The sequence below is a fragment of the Phyllobates terribilis genome, unplaced genomic scaffold, assembly GCF_046119375.1.
Source record: "Phyllobates terribilis strain yellow unplaced genomic scaffold, ASM4611937v1 Scaffold_8__6_contigs__length_399053987, whole genome shotgun sequence".
NCBI lineage: Eukaryota > Metazoa > Chordata > Amphibia > Anura > Dendrobatidae > Phyllobates > Phyllobates terribilis.
The window spans coordinates 186,496,597-186,515,540 of NW_027362768.1; the positions used below are offsets into that span (position 1 = coordinate 186,496,597).

General features: G+C 51.1%; 1 protein-coding gene across 3 annotated transcripts; it reads left to right on the top strand.

The window, feature by feature from the left end:
• Positions 1-2,210: 2,210 nt before the first annotated feature.
• On the top strand, positions 2,211-14,740 carry ACADM (acyl-CoA dehydrogenase medium chain). 3 transcript variants are annotated; one of them, XM_073643921.1, is made up of 12 exons: positions 2,211-2,247; positions 5,713-5,809; positions 7,520-7,617; positions 7,696-7,765; positions 8,132-8,232; positions 9,222-9,302; positions 10,453-10,583; positions 12,442-12,550; positions 12,735-12,875; positions 12,953-13,048; positions 13,324-13,572; positions 14,452-14,740. In XM_073643921.1, the coding sequence occupies exons 1-12, from the start codon at positions 2,245-2,247 to the stop codon at positions 14,521-14,523; spliced, it is 1,248 nt and encodes a 415-aa protein (XP_073500022.1). In that variant the 5' UTR covers positions 2,211-2,244; the 3' UTR covers positions 14,524-14,740. The 3 variants fall into 3 exon arrangements, with proteins under 3 accessions (XP_073500022.1, XP_073500021.1, XP_073500020.1); XM_073643920.1 differs by lacking the exon at positions 2,211-2,247 and adding an exon at positions 2,524-2,671; XM_073643919.1 differs by lacking the exon at positions 2,211-2,247 and adding an exon at positions 2,526-2,680.
• Positions 14,741-18,944: the final 4,204 nt, after the last annotated feature.

The window sequence follows — 18,944 nt, forward strand, 5'->3', positions numbered from 1 at the left end:
TACATGCTGCCCACGGTTTTCGCACCTGTCAGGTTTCCTTTAGGCTATGTGCCCACGATGCAGAAATACTCCGAATTTTTTCCTGAGTGTTTCTGCATCTCCCTGGCAGAAAAAACGCATGCGGATTGTACATGTGGATTGTACATGCGGACTGTGCATGCGGACTGTGCATGCGGATTGTGCATGCGGATTGTGCATGCGGATCATACATGTGTTTTTCCTGCCAGGGACATGCGGAAGTGAAGCGTTCTTCACTTGCATTTCCACATGCGGGTTGACAAGCGCTTTCCAAGCGATTTTAACATCACTTGGAAAGTGCTTGACAACTTGGTCACACTATATAAATCCATGCAACCGGCATGGATTTATATAGTGCGACCGAAAGAATGACAAAAAAAATATATATATATATATATATATATATATACTTACCTTCCGATGGCTCCCGCAGTCTTTATTCGATCCGTCCTGGCTGCCGGCAGCTCGCGGTGCACTGAAGGACCTGTCGTCACATGACTAAATGACGTCAGCGCAGGTCCTTCAGTGCACCGCGATCTGCCGGCGAGTGAAGACAAGCGCAGCGGGGGCCATCAGAAGGTAAATATAATATTTATTTTTTATTTTATTATTTTTTTCACAGGTTCTATGGTGCCCAGGTCTGGATGAGAGTCTCCTGTCCACACCCGGGTACCATCCGCACATTGAAACGCATGGATTCTGCATGTACAGATGCAGTGATGCGGATTCCATGCGTTCCAATGCAAGTCAATGGCGGCGAAAACGCAGCGCTTCCGCAAAATAATTGGTAGTGCTGCGAAATTTTCCGCAATGATAATCCGCAGCGGAAATTTCCGCAGCATGTGCACAGCACATGTGGATTATCATTAGGGAACATGGCAGAACTTCTACCAAGTGTTTTTTAAGCGTTTCTTTCTGAAGCATTTTTGCCGCTGCAGAAACGCTTAAAAACTCATCGTGGGCACACAGCCTTAATGTTTTTGCTCCATTTGGAAAATACATAAAAAATAAAATAAATAAATAAATAAATAAAATTACCAAAAAAATTAGGAAAAAAACAAATAAAAGCTGGAACCAATGCAGCTACTTCTAAAAACCGCTTAGGGTATGTGCCCACGTAGCGTTTTACAAGTGTATATGCTGCGGAATTTCTGCTGCGTAAACGCTTGGTAATCCGCCCCCCATGGTCCCCAATGACAAGCTGCAATGTCTCCTCCGGACCCGGGTACCATAGAAACTGTAAAAAAAAGAATTTAAAATAAAAAATAAAGTTTATACTCACCTTCCGATGTCCTCCCAGTGTTTTGTCTGCTCCGTCCGGTCTATTGCAATGCTCCTGCTGTTGTGAAGGACCTGCCATGACGTCACTGAGTCATGTGACCCATCACATGGCTCAATGATGTCACCGCAGGTCCTTCACACCACCGCGAGCCGCCCAACACACCGGACGCGGCAGAGAGAACACCGGAAGGGGAGTATAAACTTTATTTTTTACCATTTTATTCTTTTTTTTTTAACTAACTTGGACACACTCTATATGCCGGTTGCCGGTTGCATGGATTTATATAGTGTGACCAAGTTGTCAAGCACTTTCCAAGTGATGCTAAAATCGCTTGGAAAAGCGCTTGATAACCCGCACACAGAAATGCATGCAAAGACGCTTCACAAACCCTTCTACCTGGCGGGAAAAACGCATGTAAAAAACGCATGTTTTTCCTGCCAGGGAGAAGCGGAAAAAATATGCAGCATTTCTGCATCGTGGGCACATAGCCTTACAGGGAACCTTTACACGGAAAAAAAAAAAGCTGCCACGTATGAAATGTAAAAAACTACAAATAATGTCATTTCTGTGGCATTTTCCACTTTTGTGATTCTTTGGGAATCCATGGCTTTGTTTTATTTTCGGTAGTATGATTGTGTATACTACGCCTTTTAAAAATAAAATAAATTATGATGTCTTTATAGAACTTGAAAAGCAACATAAAAAAATAAAGGTTTTCTGGTTTCAGCAAGGTTAGTAAAAAACAAACAAAAAAACAAACTCACCCTCCCCAGGTCCAGCACTGATTCTCTGCCGCTGCTCCTGGTGTCTGTTATTGGCTGCAGCGCTGGCCCAAAGTCCACAGTGCTGCAGCCAATTACTGAGCTCAGTGATTGGCTGCAGCACTGTCAATGTGATGTCAGCGCTGCAGACAATAACTGATAGTGGGCGCAGCGGACCTGGGGATGGTGAGTACATATCAATTTTCTTTTTTTTCCCCTAGAACACACTGCAGCCGGGGAGAGGGATTATTAAAAACTCCTCTCTGACATGCGCAGTAGACGTGCGGTGATTGTCTGCAGCGGGCTCAGCAGTGCAGCCTCTACACCGGCCTCTACAGCAGCTCCAGGCTGGCGTGTATGAATCCTGAGGCCGCGGAGCCGCCCCGACCTCAGCGGGTAACACCGCCCGCTCCCCGCTCCGCTAATCCTGGTCCCTTGATTGATGACAAGTATAGACGACTGAAAACCACGCCCCTTTGTCCTGATTGGCGCAAAGTTGTCATGTGGCACATGGTATATTTCTGGATTCGGTCCCGGGGTTACGACGTCATTAAACTTTTTTTTTGGTGGTTGGTGGAGCTCGGAGGCTGCTGTCATGTCTGCTCTCAAGGTGACCAGGGTAAGCGGGGAGCGGTGGTCTTTGTGCCCCCCCCCCCCCCCCCCCCGGGGTCTGTGAGGCCTCAGTGTGGAGTGATTGGACATTGCGACCGTTAGTGGGGTCGCCCCTTTACAAGCTGGTAGTATAGGACTATAAGTCCCAGCATGCCTAGCTTCTGCTGCATGTGCGCATGCGCCTTCATGTTGTCCCTCACAGTGATCAGTGGGTTACACAGAGGCTGATATGATGTGGCACTACAAGTAGCAGCATGCATAAAAATACCGCAGGGGGCGGGAGCAGCAGCCGTTTGTCCTGCAGCTGAGCATAAAGCTGCAGCGGAGCAGAGTGACCAGCTCTCCCATCTGCTGCTGCTCGGTGTCTCCAGATCTCAGCTGTCACTGAATGGACACTTGTTTTCTTCCAAGAAGCTGAGACTGCAGGAGGCATTACCCCCCCCCCCCCCCTCCAGGGGTCATCCTTCCCCCTCTGCCCTCATCCTCCCCTCTGCCCTCACCCCCCCACCCCCGCGTTCATCACTTCAGGGCTCATTCCCCCACCTCTGTGCTCACCCCCCCCCCCTTCCGCGTTCATCACTTCTGGGGTCACCCCCCCCCCCCCCCCAGGGTCATCCTCCCCTCTGCCGTCATCTCCCCCCACCCCCGCGTTCATCACTTCAGGGCTCATTGCCCCACCTCTGTGCTCACCCCCCCATTCCGCGTTCATCACTTCCGGGGTCATCCTTCTTCCCCCCCACCCTCCACGTTCATCACTTCCGGGGCCACCCCCCCACGCTCATCCTTCATGATTCCAAATGTGCTGAAAAAATCTCTATTGTGTTTTGGATTTTGTTATTACAGCGTTCATTTTATTTATTTATTTTACTCACTTATATAGCACCATTAATTCCACTGCGCTTTACAGACATTATCGGCGCTGTCCCCATCGGGGCTCACATTCTACATTCCCTTTGCGTCCTGCAGCCAGAAACTCATCAGCCTGTAGGTTGTCACTTTGGGATGTTTTTTCACGTGTGTTGGATTTTTCCTTTTAGTTTTATGAATATAAATCAGTTTCTTTTATAAAACTGCGATAATAGTTTCTGCTGTCTGCCCCTTGTGATGGTGCAGAGGTCGGTGAGGTGTATGCCTGTGACCTTCCGCCCCGTGCACCTGTCGTGCAGAGACCAACGTCACATCACGTTTCTAGAGCAAAGGTTAAATAACATCTCAGCCAAGTCCTCAGCACCCGGCCCTGATCAGAGATCACGTTACCACTGCTGTGCACTTCACTACTGACATTGTAGCGCTGGTGCACGGCCGCCTGCCCGCTGTACCTGCGCCCTTCTTCCCCTCTCAGCTCTGCACTTGCGCCCTGCGTCCTCCTCAGCTGCATCTGCACCTTCCAGTGCTGCACCTGCACCCCTTTCTTCCCCTGGTGCTGCACCTACACCTCCCTCCTTGGCTGGCGCTGCACCTACACCCTTGCCTCCACCCCCGCCCCCCGTCCGGCACTGCACCTGCGCCCCTCACCCGCCCTCAATCCACCTCACCCACTGTGCTGCACCTGTGCCCTTCCCCCTGTTTGGTGCTGCCCTTGCCCCCCAACCCATCTCCCCCTGGCGCTGCACCTGCACACGTGTCTGGAAAGCAGGGTGCCAAGTGATTTTATGGCAGCCACGATGATCATAATCCAGCTTTTCATATAACTTGATATCCGTGTGTACCGAGGAGGGGGTCGGGGTACGTAGCCTCTGCTCGGATGATCCCAGCTGAAGGGAGACCACTGCATTGACCAGTGGGCGCCTCATCAGCTGCTCCTGCACCGATATTAATATTAACATGTCGGAGGTTTTTCGTAGTGTGAAGATCCCTTTAAATTCAGGTCCTTGGAGTTATGTAAAGTGCACCTGACACTTGCATGAAGACGTTGTAGGCTTAATCCACATTCATGTGCCGATGCCCTGACAAGTCTTCAGACGAGCCCCCACACCCGCGCTGGGATTTGCAGGTCACATCCGCACATTCCCAGGCTGCAAACTGCCGTGGATGTGATTAAGTTCATATTGTCTTATAACAGATGAGTGAAGGGTGCAGGATCCACATCCTGGGCCCCCACTACATGCCAGGGACGTCACATGTCACCTGGAATCCTGTATAAGCTTGTATTGCACAGCTGCTAGGAAAATCTTAACTGTAGCTGTCCAAGGTTTTCAGTGATGGGGCCACTTCCAATAATCCGGCGTCTCTGAAACAATCAGATCTTGTGACCCATTGTGCAGAATATCTGTCCCCATCACCAGCTGCACAGACGCGGTATCGGTGCACCAGTAAATGCACTGGTGTCCCTTTTAGCTTCGCAGTGCGCAGCATCCTTGGTGTCTGTGATGTCTGATAAGAGGAATACCCCTTTATCCAGCAATTTCAAAGACTCAGCCTTAGAGCGCAGAGACGCGTAGTGGCAATGTTCACACATGTTTTTTTTTTTATGAATGTGTGTACTGGGCGTTACAAAGCAGAAAAATAACATGTATAAAAGAAAATGTACATTCCATATAGATTTATAGAAACACAGCAGAATCCTTCTTTTCATTTAAACCCAAAGGACCAAGTGGATTTCACCCCGTCCATTGCAGAGGGTTTAATTTATGGTGAAAATGCAGAACATTTCCCGTGCTGCAGATTTGCATCCGGCTGCGCGGCTCGTTTTGCTCTGCAGACTATTTTTCGGCGGTGTGCAGATGAGATTTGGTAAACTGTTATCCGCTTTGCAGCTACAGCTGTAGGTTTTCTACCTGCAGATCTGGACAGAAGCTCCTCGCTTTCTCCTCCCTGTGACCATAACTGGAGAACCGCGGGTGAAATCTGCACCAATGCTGTCTGTGTGGACGGTGCCCAAGGCTGCTGTTCTAGTCTAGATACAATTGTAGCCAAACCTCAGCTGATAGTAAAAGTTTCTATTCTCTGACAGCAAACGGAGATCTTGATAGTGACAAAACTTTAAAAGATAAAAACATGAGAAAGTATCAGAACTTCTCATTGGTTATTTTATTTCAGGTGCTGCAGCGCGTTGCTCAGACCGGCTGGAGGGCCCAGTCCACGGCTCCTAAGGCCGCCGCCGCCTCGTCCACCTCCTCTCCGGGCTTCAACTTCGGTAAGTGTCAGATGGCCTCTCGTGTAACATGACAGATATTGGTTCAGAACTGGCTGGATAAGATGAGGATGCACTGCATGTAATCAATGCTGTACAGTTATTACAATTCTTTGGCAGCGACGAGGCCGCAGGTTATACACCGGTGATGGGGAGTCAACGACGGGGCCGCAGGTTATACACCGGTGATGGGGAGTCAACGACGGGGCCGCAGGTTATACACTACACCGGTGATGGGGAGTCAACGACGGCGCCGCAGGCTGTACACTACACCGGTGATGGGGAGTCAATGACGGCGCCGCAGGTTATACACCGGTGATGGGGAGTCAACGACGGGGCCGCAGGTTATACACTACACCGGTGATGGGGAGTTAACGACGGGGCCGCAGGTTATACACTACACCGGTGATGGGGGAGTCAACGACGGGGCCGCAGGTTATACACTACACCGGTGATGGGGAGTCAACGACGGCGCCGCAGGCTGTACACTACACCGGTGATGGGGAGTCAATGACGGGGCCGCAGGTTATACACTACACCGGTGATGGGGAGTCAACGACGGGGCCGCAGGTTATACACTACACCGGTGATGGGGAGTCAACGACGGGGCCGCAGGTTATACACTACACCGGTGATGGGGAGTCAACGACGGGGCCGCAGGTTATACACTACACCGGTGATGGGGAGTCAACGACGGCGCCGCAGGCTGTACACTACACTGGTGATGGGGAGTCAACGACGGGGCCGCAGGTTATACACCGGTGATGGGGAGTCAACGACGGGGCCGCAGGTTATACACTACACCGGTGATGGGGGAGTCAATGACGGGGCCGCAGGCTATACACTACACCGGTGATGGGGAGTCAACGACGGCGCCGCAGGCTATACACTACACCCGTGATGGGGAGCCAACGACGGGGCCGCAGGCTATACACTACACCCGTAATGGGGAGTCAACGATGGGGCCGCAGGCTATACACTACACCCGTGATGGGGAGTCAACGACGGGGCCGCAGGCTATACACCAGGTGTTTGTGGGGGGCGATGCAATGATGGGGCCGGAGGTTATACACCAGGTGTTTGTGGGGGGGGGGGGGGATGCAACGACGGGGCCGGAGGTTATACAAGCAGGGAGAAGATTGGACGGGAGGTTATACACCGGGGAGGGGGTTACGGGGCCGGGAGGTTATACACCGGGGAGGGGGTTACGGGGCCGGGAGGTTATACACCGGGGAGGCGGTTACGGGGCCGGGAGGTTATACACCGGGGAGGGGGTTACGGGGCCGGGAGGTTATACACCGGGGAGGGGGTTACGGGGCCGGGAGGTTATACACCGGGGAGGCGGTTACGGGGCCGGGAGGTTATACACCGGGGAGGGGGTTACGGGGCCGGGAGGTTATACACCGGGGAGGGAGCCACGGGGCTGGACGAGAACCCAAAGTTCACTGATTTACCAGACGGGGCCCGTGACTTTTCTCCATACGGTGTAGCTTTCTGCCGGGGTGCAGGGGACTCTTTTTATCTTTTTTTATGTATTCGTGGAGGTCCTGCACTACTGGGGTTCTGGATAATTGGACTTTTTCTGCACTTGATATTACAGAGGCTCCCTTTATGATACATAACGCGTGTCTACTACTGCTATAGTATGACTATGTTCACACTGTGCGTTACCTGGGAAGCGTCTTACGTCTTGTATATTCTCCATCTGTACAGAGCTCAGCGAGCAGCAGAGAGAGTTTCAGGCCACAGCTCGCAAATTTGCCAGAGAAGAGGTCATCCCTGTAGCCAGCCATTATGACAAGACCGGGGAGGTGAGCGGAGCAGCGACCATCGCCTTCTGTAAGTGCATTGTAGTGAAAGAGTTAATGACGAATCTCTTCTCTCCTTAGTACCCGGTACCTCTCATTAAGCGAGCCTGGGAGCTGGGACTGATGAACGCGCACATCCCAGAAAGCTGCGGTAAGGTCACACCTCTCGTCCGGGCACCGCAATGTAATGGGCTATAAGGAGGTAATTGGGGATGGGGCTGATCACAAGCCGCTCTGCCCTCCTGACCTGTTCTTAGTGATTTGTGCATTTCTCATACAGTTTATGGAGCACCTTTTCTTAGAACTAGGTTGTGTCATTTCTCTGTTATTCCTCCTGGAAATAAATGGTCATTTGGGTGATACCATTTCCTACCTCCACACTGTGACGGGGTCTTCTCTGCGCTGCTGGTACCAGGGGGCCCCGGGCTTGTGTGTGTGTGATACTGTCGAGGATTCAGCCTCCTCTGTACTGCTGTTCATGTATCTGGCGCTACCAGCACTCATTTGTCATCCACAGGAGGCCTGAACCTCAGCATCTTTGACACCTGTCTGATAACAGAGGAGATCGCGTATGGCTGCAGCGGTATCCAGACCGCCATAGAGGCCAATTCACTGGGGGTGAGTATAGAGAGACGTACGGGACCTCCGAAGCCAAGGAGGCCAAGGGTGCAGACAGGAAGGAAGCATTGCCCTCCCCACCATAGTATGTGGGGAATAGTGAGTGCAGCTCTGGAGTATAATACAGGATGTAACTCAGGATCAGTAATGTAATGTATGTACACAGTGACTGCACCAGCAGAATAGTGAACGTAGCTCTGGAGTATAATACAGGATGTAACTCAGGATCAGTAATGTAATGTATGTACACAGTGACTGCACCAGCAGAATAGTGAGTGCAGGTCTGGAGTATAATACAGGATGTAACTCAGGATCAGTAATGTAATGTATGTACACAGTGACTGCACCAGCAGAATAGTGAGTGCAGCTCTGGAGTATAATACAGGATGTAACTCAGGATCAGTAATGTAATGTATGTACACAGTGACTGCACCAGCAGAATAGTGAGTGCAGCTCTGGAGTGTAATACAGGATGTAACTCAGGATCAGTAATGTAATGTATGTACACAGTGACTGCACCAGCAGAATAGTGAACGTAGCTCTGGAGTATAATACAGGATGTAACTCAGGATCAGTAATGTAATGTATGTACACAGTGACTGCACCAGCAGAATAGTGAGTGCAGCTCTGGAGTATAATACAGGATGTAACTCAGGATCAGTAATGTAATGTATGCACACAGTGACTGCACCAGCAGAATAGTGAGCGCAGGTCTGGAGTATAATACAGGATGTAACTCAGGATCAGTAATGTAATGTATATACACAGTGACTGCACCAGCAGAATAGTGAGTGCAGCTCTGGAGTATAATACTGGATGTAACTCAGGATCAGTAATGTAATGTATATACACAGTGACGGCACCAGCAGAATAGTGAGCGCAGGTCTGGAGTATAATACAGGATGTAACTCAGGATCAGTAATGTAATGTATGTACAATACTAAATTCTACAAATGTAGTTTGTTGCAATTTTTTTTTTTGTTTTACAGCAAATGCCAGTGATCATTGCAGGGAATGAGGCCCAGCAAAAGAAGTACCTGGGAAGAATGACTGAGGAGCCGCTGATGTGTGTAAGTGATGTCTTTTATCTTGTGTATTGGTTCTGCTGAATATTCGATGACTTCAATGTCTGTGTGTGAGAATTTACAGCATCGGTCACAAATTTGGGCCCCGATCATGTAATGGATGGTTTTCTCTGTTCTTATTGGAATGTGCATATTGTAGATTCAGACTGAAGGCATCAAAACTAGGAAGGGAGAAACATGTATAGAGACGAGGCATAAAGAAACACGTGTGAAACAGAGCAGAATACATTACACCTCAGAATCCTCCCACTACCCGCTCCCCCCACTATGATGACAGCATTGCACCCTCGTGGCATTCTCTTCGCAGCTTCATCAGATCGGCAGTACGGCTTCCAATCATCAGGCTGCCTTCTCAAGAGGTTATTTGTGAAATCACCGATCTTCAAAAAGTGTTTGCTTGTGCCAGGGATTTTGCAGAGTTGATGAACAGCTCCATACAGGGCTGAGCCTATATTATGGCAAGAACCATTCAAGTAAAGAGAAAGCACAGTCCATCATTACTGTAAGACATGAAGATCATTCAAGCCAGAAAATTGCTAGAGCCTTGAAGGTATCCTCAAGTGCAGTCATGAAAATATCAATTGGTATGATGAAACTGGCTCTCACAAGGCCCACACCAGGAAAGGCAGGCCAAGAATGACCTCTGCTGCAGAGGATAAGTTCATCAGAGTTACCGGCTTCAGAAACGGCATCAGCACCTGAGAGAACGACCATAATAAATGATGTACAGACGCATCTCAACATCAGCTGTGCAGAGCAGCAGTCTTTATGGTGGAATTGCTGTAAAAAAAAACCCGCTACTGAAGACCCCAGACAAGAAGACGAGACCTGTATAGACCGAACAACAAAAAGGCAGGAGTCTGAGGAATCTACAGAGTAACATGTTCTGTTTTGTGTCACGCATGTTTCTTTGCTCCTTGTTTCCATATGTTTTCCTTCTTTTGTGGTTTTGCTGCCTTCAGTCTGAATCTACAAAGTGCACAATCCAATAAGGACAAGAAAAACCATTGCATGAACAGGGGTGTCCAAACTTTTGACCGGTGCGCTACTTGTTCAGTGAAATTCCTTTAATCCAGCACCATATTTATTCTAACTATATTTTACCTGTTTTACTGTTTTATGCCGTGTCCTGTAGGCGTACTGTGTAACTGAACCCGGCGCCGGCTCTGACGTGGCCGGTCTGAGGACCCGAGCGGAGAAGAAGGGCAACGAGTACATCATTAATGGCCAGAAGATGTGGATCACTAACGGAGGCAAAGCTGACTGGTCAGAGGCGAGAGTTTTCTGTATTAATTGTTGTTCTTCTCAAGTGGGAACAGACGCCCCTTTATTTTGGTGGAGAGCGGGGAAAGGGAGGGTCACTTGACAGCTGGAAAGGTGGATGGGTAAAGCAGGCAGTGCCGGATGTGACATCTTGGTTGGTGCCGTAGGCTTCTATGCACAACGCAGCAGTCAGGAGGAGTTTGACACCTCTCTGCATAGGCAGCAACCAAGATGACGAAGCTCCATTATACTGAGTGTTCTGAAATCTCGGTCAGTGCCTATTCAGAGCACAGCAGCCAGTGACAGTCATCTACACTGCTGCGCTCTGCATAGGCAGTAACCCACACTGCTCCCCGTCTTTCCTCTCACTTGTAATTTGGGACCTGCTGGGGGAGCTTTCCCAACTTTAAAAAACAAACTCATAATAAAGTTTCACATTTTTACATACTTTTTATAACTATTGGGATGGGGGGGCCAGTGAGTGATTGGGATGGGGGGGGGCCAGTGAGTGATTGGGATGGGGGGGGGGGCAGTGAGTGATTGGGATGGGGGGGGGGCAGTGAGTGATTGGGATGGGGGGGGGCAGTGAGTGATTGGGATGGGGGGGGCAGTGAGTGATTGGGATGGGGGGGGCAGTGAGTGATTGGGATGGGGGGCCAGTGAGTGATTGGGATGGGGGGCCAGTGAGTGATTGGGATGGGGGGGCCAGTGAGTGATTGGGATGGGGGGGGGGCAGTGAGTGATTGGGATGGGGGGGGGCAGTGAGTGATTGGGATGGGGGGGGCCAGTGAGTGATTGGGATGGGGGGGGCAGTGAGTGATTGGGATGGGGGGGGGGCAGTGAGTGATTGGGATGGGGGGGGGCAGTGAGCGATTGGGATGGGGGGCCAGTGAGTGATTGGGATGGGGGGGGGCAGTGAGTGATTGGGATGGGGGGGGCAGTGAGTGATTGGGATGGGGGGGGGCAGTGAGTGATTGGGATGGGGGGGCAGTGAGTGATTGGGATGGGGGGGGGGCCGTGAGTGATTGGGATGGGGGGGGGCAGTGAGTGATTGGGATGGGGGGGGGGCAGTGAGTGATTGGGATGGGGGGGGGGCAGTGAGTGATTGGGATGGGGGGGGGGGCAGTGAGTGATTGGGATGGGGGGCCAGTGAGTGATTGGGATGGGGGGGGGCAGTGAGTGATTGGGATGGGGGGGGGGGCAGTGAGTGATTGGGATGGGGGGGGGCAGTGAGTGATTGGGATGGGGGGGGGCAGTGAGTGATTGGGATGGGGGGGGGGGGCAGTGAGTGATTGGGATGGGGGGGGGCAGTGAGTGATTGGGATGGGGGGGGGCAGTGAGTGATTGGGATGGGGGGGGGGGCAGTCAGTGATTGGGATGGGGGGGGGGGGCAGTGAGTGATTGGGATGGGGGGGGGGGGCAGTGAGTGATTGGGATGGGGGGGGCCAGTGAGTGATTGGGATGGGGGGGGGGGCGGCAGTGAGTGATTGGGATGGGGGCCAGTGATTGGGGGATTTGGACATGAAGCAGAACCTCTTGGCTTGACGGTGCAGCTCAGATTCAGTGGAGGCACAGCCAGTGAATGATGGGTGCTCGCAGCATGTGATTGGGGAAAATTAACATTTTTACGGATAGAGGTTCTGTGGGATATGGAGTCCTCTGTAGCCCACAGGGACAATGCCTGTCCATGTAAGTGTCCCCCCTACTAATCACTTGTGGTACATAGTTGCCCATTTATATTTACAGGTGCCACCTTGTACTCTACTTCCAATGCAGCATTCTCTGGAAATATTATCTGATCACAAGGTTAATTTCCTGCCATCGTAATTGTCTGAGGTTTTTTTTTTTGCATATTTTGTAGGTACTTTCTTTTGGCTCGCACTAATCCTGATCCCAAAGCTCCAACAGGAAAAGCTTTTACCGGGTTTATCGTAGAGGCCGATAGTCCTGGAGTACAAATTGGGAGAAAGGTGAGGACTCTGACAGGTTACTGTGAAAGTCTTTGTATTTCTTGTATCCTCACTGGGGCAGGTAGTTGTATGGCGCTTGTTTTTTATGTCCTGTCCCCTTTGGGTCTGAATGCTACACCTCAGTGCACTGCAACTACAAAGTATGGGAGGATTTATTGGTTCTCTTTGCTGCATCTGATTCCAGGAACTGAATATGGGGCAGCGCTGCTCAGACACCAGGGGAATCGTATTCGAAGATGTCCGGGTTCCCGCTGAGAACGTCCTAATCGGGGAAGGAGCCGGTTTTAAAATTGCCATGGGGGCATTTGATAAGACCCGTCCACCGGTAAAATGCTCATTCAGTATGGAGCATTCCCATCCTCTGCGATCCGAGCAGCTCGGCTAAAACGTGCTCTGTTGCAGGTGGCAGCGGGTGCCGTCGGATTGGCACAGAGGGCGCTGGATGAAGCCACGAAGTACTCGCTGGAGAGGAAGACCTTTGGAAGAATCCTTGCCGAGGTAAATGAAGGCACCGGAGGCCGGATTCTAGCCTTTAGATTAGAAATAGCAGAGATATAGATGGGGGGCCGGGTTTTGCCATCCTTGCATGCACCAGCCTTTTTCTGTAATCCGGACCACGTTAGTGCATGATGCTTTTTTTTTTGTTCTCGTGATCCGGTTGGAAAATCGCACAATTAGTCTGTAAGCGAGTAGGAGTGGAAGAGATACAGACCATCAAGAGTTAACTCCATGGATCTCCACATATCATCCATCTTTTCTTTCTTTTTGTCCAGCATCAAGCAGTGTCCTTCTTACTGGCCGAGATGGCCATGAAGGTGGAGCTGGCCCGCTTAGCGTATCAGAGGGCAGCTTGGGAGGTGGATTCGGGCAGGAGGAACACTTACTACGCCTCCATCGCCAAGGCGTTTGCAGGAGACATCGCCAATCAGGTGGCTTCAGACGCCGTCCAGGTATTTGGAGGAAATGGATTCAACAGCGAATATCCTGTGGAAAAGCTGATGAGAGACGCCAAAATCTACCAGGTAAGAGGAATGGATCTGCACGGACGAATGCCGTTACATCTAAAAATCTATGGAGTCGCTCACAATGATTGGTAATGTGTTACCGGCTTAACACCTTACTTAGTATTACGTCCTGGTGTATAGGATCTGGCTCAAAAAATACAATAAAAAGCGATCAACCCATTGTACATATCCCAAAATGGTACCAATAAAAATTGCAGCCTGTTGCAGAAAAAAAAAAAAAAAAAAACAGCCCCCATACGGCTAGGTCAGCGGAAATATAAAGAAAGCTTTGACTCCTCAGAGAAGAGGTGCAAAAAAAGAAAACTGGTGTTAAATGAATCTGTACACAGCCCCTTAATATGCTGCGGTAGTGCAGGACCGAGCGAGCACGCAGGTAACATCTCAGCCTGGTGGCTGCAGGCGGACAGAAGCGCCGGGTGCATGCACTGCTGCATCGTGGGATGCCGAACCCAGGGCAGAGATGATCAGCGGGACCTGATGAATGCTGGATCATCAGACAGATATCTGCAATGTATATAAAATGCACCCTAGGAAATGTTTATAGGGGTTGTCCAGGATTGGAAAAACATGGCTGCCTTTTCCCAGAACCAGTGCCTCACCTGCCTACAGATTGATTTCACAGCTTTGCTCCTTGTAGTGAATAAGGTCGGTATGTAATACCACACACAACCTGTAGAGAGTTGTGGCGCTGTTTTTTGTAAAAAAAATCTAATATTGGACAACCCCTTTAAGAGGGTTGGAGGCACAGTAAGGGCATTTTTATGTCACGGAGGTTGTATGGAGCTGTATCGCACACGTCCAGGTAGTGGCACCAGCCAGCATGGCGATCCTGCTGTACTCCACATGGATGTTATATTTTGGCTCTTTGTATTCCAGATCTATGAAGGCACAGCCCAGATCCAGAGGCTCATCATCGCCCGGGAACATTTTGGCAAATACAAGGAATAAAGAATCTGCAGTCTCCGCTCTGGACTATTCTTCACCCCCGGCCTTAATAACAAGCTTAGTTTCTGCACTTTGTACTTTATGACAGATGAACTCTTGATTTGTAGCTATAGGTTTTATAATGTTCTGCACAAATGAGTGTCATCGTATCAGAACTGCACATGAAAATGCTAATATTAATCCATCCAAAAATTGTAAAAATAAAGTTTCTAAAAACTGATATTCAAGATTTCTTTTTTATTTGGAGGAAAAAAAGTTAAAAAAAAAAAAAAATACATGTGAACTGCTTGTAATAACCGCTCGCTGATGCAGATTGCATTTGCCTGGACTGGCTGCCGGCACAACCCAAAATATTTGATCTCCTGTATTAAGAAAGGGACTTTATCTCCATAGATCCCGTTCATCGTGATGGTCTGAGATCGCAGACTCCTCCAATGTGGCCTCATCATATGTGTCTATCATGGATCAGAGCTTTTATTTTGGTGAATTTCCCCTTTAACATTGTGTTCAGAGCAGTTAACAAAGATATGAAGAGTCATTACTTTACACTGCAGCTTATGGGAAGAAGCAGTAAACTAAAGCCACCAGTATCCTCCGCACCCTAATACCAGTAGTAAGCAGAGTGCATGTGTCTGCGGGTCTCCCCTGTATTGACCACTGAAGAAGGACGTAAGGGGGGCACTAGGCTTCTCTTATGATTGCATTTTTTACTTATCTTCTTTTGATTGGTTTTCCTAAAGGTACAATAGGCCAAAAAAAAAACACAGGGGAAGTGGGATATAAGCGCAAACGATGCTGACATGGGCAAAGGTATAAAAGGATATTCCCATCCATAGAAGTAGGTGATAACTTGTTGATCAGTGGGGGTCTGACCACTGGGAAACCTAAGGGTGTGTGCAGAGGGTCAACATTTGCTGCAGCAAAATCTGTTGCAAATACTGGAGAAATACAAAGCATAAATCAGGCACAGGTTTTGTGTGTGTTCCCCCCCCCCCCCCCCATTCATTTGATGAGGTGAAAAACACTGCAAAAATATTCACATTCTGCAGATATGAAACGGCTTCAGATCTGCAAGGAAAAAATGAGCAGTGTGTGCACAAGACTTCAGAAACCTCATTCACTTTGCTGGTACAGTAAAACGCTGTTATTTTTTTTCTGGCAGAAACGCAACATGTGAACGTACCTTACCAGCCTTGAGACTGGGGTTCTGAAATGCCCTGTCTCAATGGAGAGAAGCCAGACATGCACACAACCGCTTTTATTTATTCTCTGGGGCTGCTAGAAAAGCACAAGCGCTGTACTCCTCCGTCTCCTACCATCCCATGAATGAAGTGCTGGTGCTCAAGTCTGGCCATGGCCCCACTATCAGTATTTTTTTCTCAGGAGTGGGTGATAAATGCAGAATTGGTGACTTGTTTCTATTCTACCTTTTTCTCTGATTGTTCCTCTCCTGGTTTTGGCTCCCACTCCTGAGAAAAAATACTGACCGGATACTGATAGAGGGGCCGTGGCCTTAGACTGCTCATATCTGGATTGTTGGGGTCCTAGTATTTGGAACTCCTCAAATCAGATATGGAGAGGTGATAACTTGTAAAGATGGATTAACCCTTATGTGCAACGGATAAAAGCGTGACACGTCCTGGATCAGCCGCGGATGTAGCACCATCTAATGAAGTAAATCCATTCCGTGTGGCCGCTCACTGCAGCGTCTGATCTTATCTCAGATCTTTATTTTCTCCGCAATGTGGTTTCAAATCCTCGCCGGGAGTAAATGGAGCCGGATCACTGTGGCGTGGATTCCTACTGAAAAAGATGGAAACTCCAGTGAGCTGACGGGAGAAGCTCCAGATTGCTGAGCAGGACTGTGAGACGTGTAGACACAGCCCGCGGCTCTGGCACATTGCGGAGGACCAGTGGATCATGTCCACAGGGGCCACGGGAGGAAAAAATCAGCTCACCTGGAGTCTGTGCGGGAAAGTGACAATGTGAGAAGAGAGTGATTACTGCACCATGAACTTAGACACTTTCTCACATGCCCAAAAAGAGGACGCCGGCTAATCGCTATGTCTATGGGGGGCACCCCGGCTGTCGTGGGCTCGGTCACTGTGGGGGCACCCTGGCTGTCGTGGGCTTGGTCACTGTGGGGGCACCCCGGCTGTCATTATGCAGGCTTGGTCACTGTGGGTGCACCCTGGCTGTCATTATGTGGGGGCACCCCGGGTGTCATTCTGCAGGCTCGGTCACTGTGGGTGCACCCTCGCTGTCATTATGTGGAGGCACCCCGGCTGTCATTATGTGCGGGCACCCTGGCTGTCATTATGTGGAGGCACCCCGGCTGTCATTATGCAGGCTTGGTCACTGTGGTTGCACCCTGGCTGTCATTATGTGGGGGCACCCTGGCTGTCATTATGTGGGCTCGGTCTCTGTGGGGGCACCCTGGCTGTAATTATGCAGGCTCGGTCACTGTGGGGGCACCCTGGCTGTCATTATGTGGAGGCACCCTGGCTGTCATTACGCATGCTCGGTCACTGTGGGGGCACCCTGGTTGTCATTATGTGGAGGCACCCCGGCTGTCATTAGACAGGCTCGGTCACTGTGGAGGCACCCTGGCTGTCATTATGTGGAGGCACCCCGGCTGTCATTACGCAGGCTCGGTCACTGTGGGGGCACCCTGGCTGTCATTATGTGGGGGCACCCCCGCTGTCATTAGGCAGGCTCGGTCACGGTGGGTGCACCCTGGCTGTCATTATGTGGGGGCACCCCGGCTGTCATTGTGCAGGCTTGGTCACTGTGGGGGCACCCTGGCTGTCATTACGTATGCTCGGTCACTGTGGGGGCACCCTGGCTGTCATTATGCAGGCTCTGTCAGTGTGGGGGCACCCTGGCTGTCATTATGCAGGCTCGGTCACTGTGGGGGCACCCCAGCTGTCATTATGCAGGCTCGGTCACTGTGGGGGCACCCCGGCTGTCATTATGCAGGCTCGGTTACTGTGGGGGCACCCTGGCTGTCATTACGCAGGCTCGGTCACTGTGGGGGCACTCTGGCTGTCATTATGCAGGCTCGGTTACTGTGGGGGCACCCTGGCTGTCACTATGTGGGGGCACCCTGGCTGTCATTATGCAGGCTCGGTTACTGTGGGGGCACTCTGGCTGTCATTATGCAGGCTCGGTTACTGTGGGGGCACCCTGGCTGTCACTATGTGGGGGCACCCTGGCTGTCATTAGACAGGCTCGGTTACTGTCGGGGCACCCCCGCTGTCATTACGCAGGCTCGGTCACTGTGGGGGCACTCTGGCTGTCATTATGCAGGCTCGGTCACTGTGGGGGCACCCCGGCTGTCATTATGCAGGCTCGGTCACTGTGGGGGCACTCTGGCTGTCATTATGCAGGCTCGGTCACTGTGGGGGCACCCCGGCTGTCATTATGCAGGCTCGGTCACTGTGGGGGCACTCTGGCTGTCATTATGCAGGCTCGGTCACTGTGGGGGCACCCCGGCTGTCATTATGCAGGCTCGGTCACTGTGGGGGCACTTTGGCTGTCATTACGCAGGCTCGGTCACTGTGGGGGCACTCTGGCTGTCATTATGCAGGCTCGGTCACTGTGGGGGCACCCCGGCTGTCATTATGCAGGCTCGGTCACTGTGGGGGCACTTTGGCTGTCATTACGCAGGCTCGGTCACTGTGGGGGCACTCTGGCTGTCATTATACAGGCTCGGTTACTGTGGGGGCACCCCCGCTGTCATTACGCAGGCTCGGTCACTGTGGGGGCACTCTGGCTGTCATTATGCAGGCTCGGTCACTGTGGGGGCACCCCGGCTGTCATTATGCAGGCTCGGTCACTGTGGGGGCACTCTGGCTGTCATTATGCAGGCTCAGTCACTGTGGGGGCACTCTGGCTGTCATTATACAGGCTCGGTTACTGTGGGGGCACCCCCGCTGTCATTACGCAGGCTCGGTCACTGTGGGGGCACTCTGGCTGTCATTATGCAGGCTCGGTCACTGTGGGGGCACCCCGGCTGTCATTATACAGGCTCGGTTACTGTGGGGGCACCCCCGCTGTCATTACGCAGGCTCGGTCACTGTGGGGGCACTCTGGCTGTCATTATGCAGGCTCGATCACTGTGGGGGCACCCCGGCTGTCATTATGCAGGCTCGGTCACTGTGGGGGCACTCTGGCTGTCATTACGCAGGCTCGGTCACTGTGGGGGCACCCTGGCTGTCATTATGCAGGCTCGGTCACTGTGGGGGCACCCTGGCTGTCATTATGCAGGCTCGGTCACTGTGGGGGCACTCTGGCTGTCATTACGCAGGCTCGGTTACTGTGGGGGCACCCTGGCTGTCACTATGTGGGGGCACCCCGGCTGTCATTATGCAGGCTCGGTCACTGTGGGGGCACTCTGGCTGTCATTATGCAGGCTCGGTTAC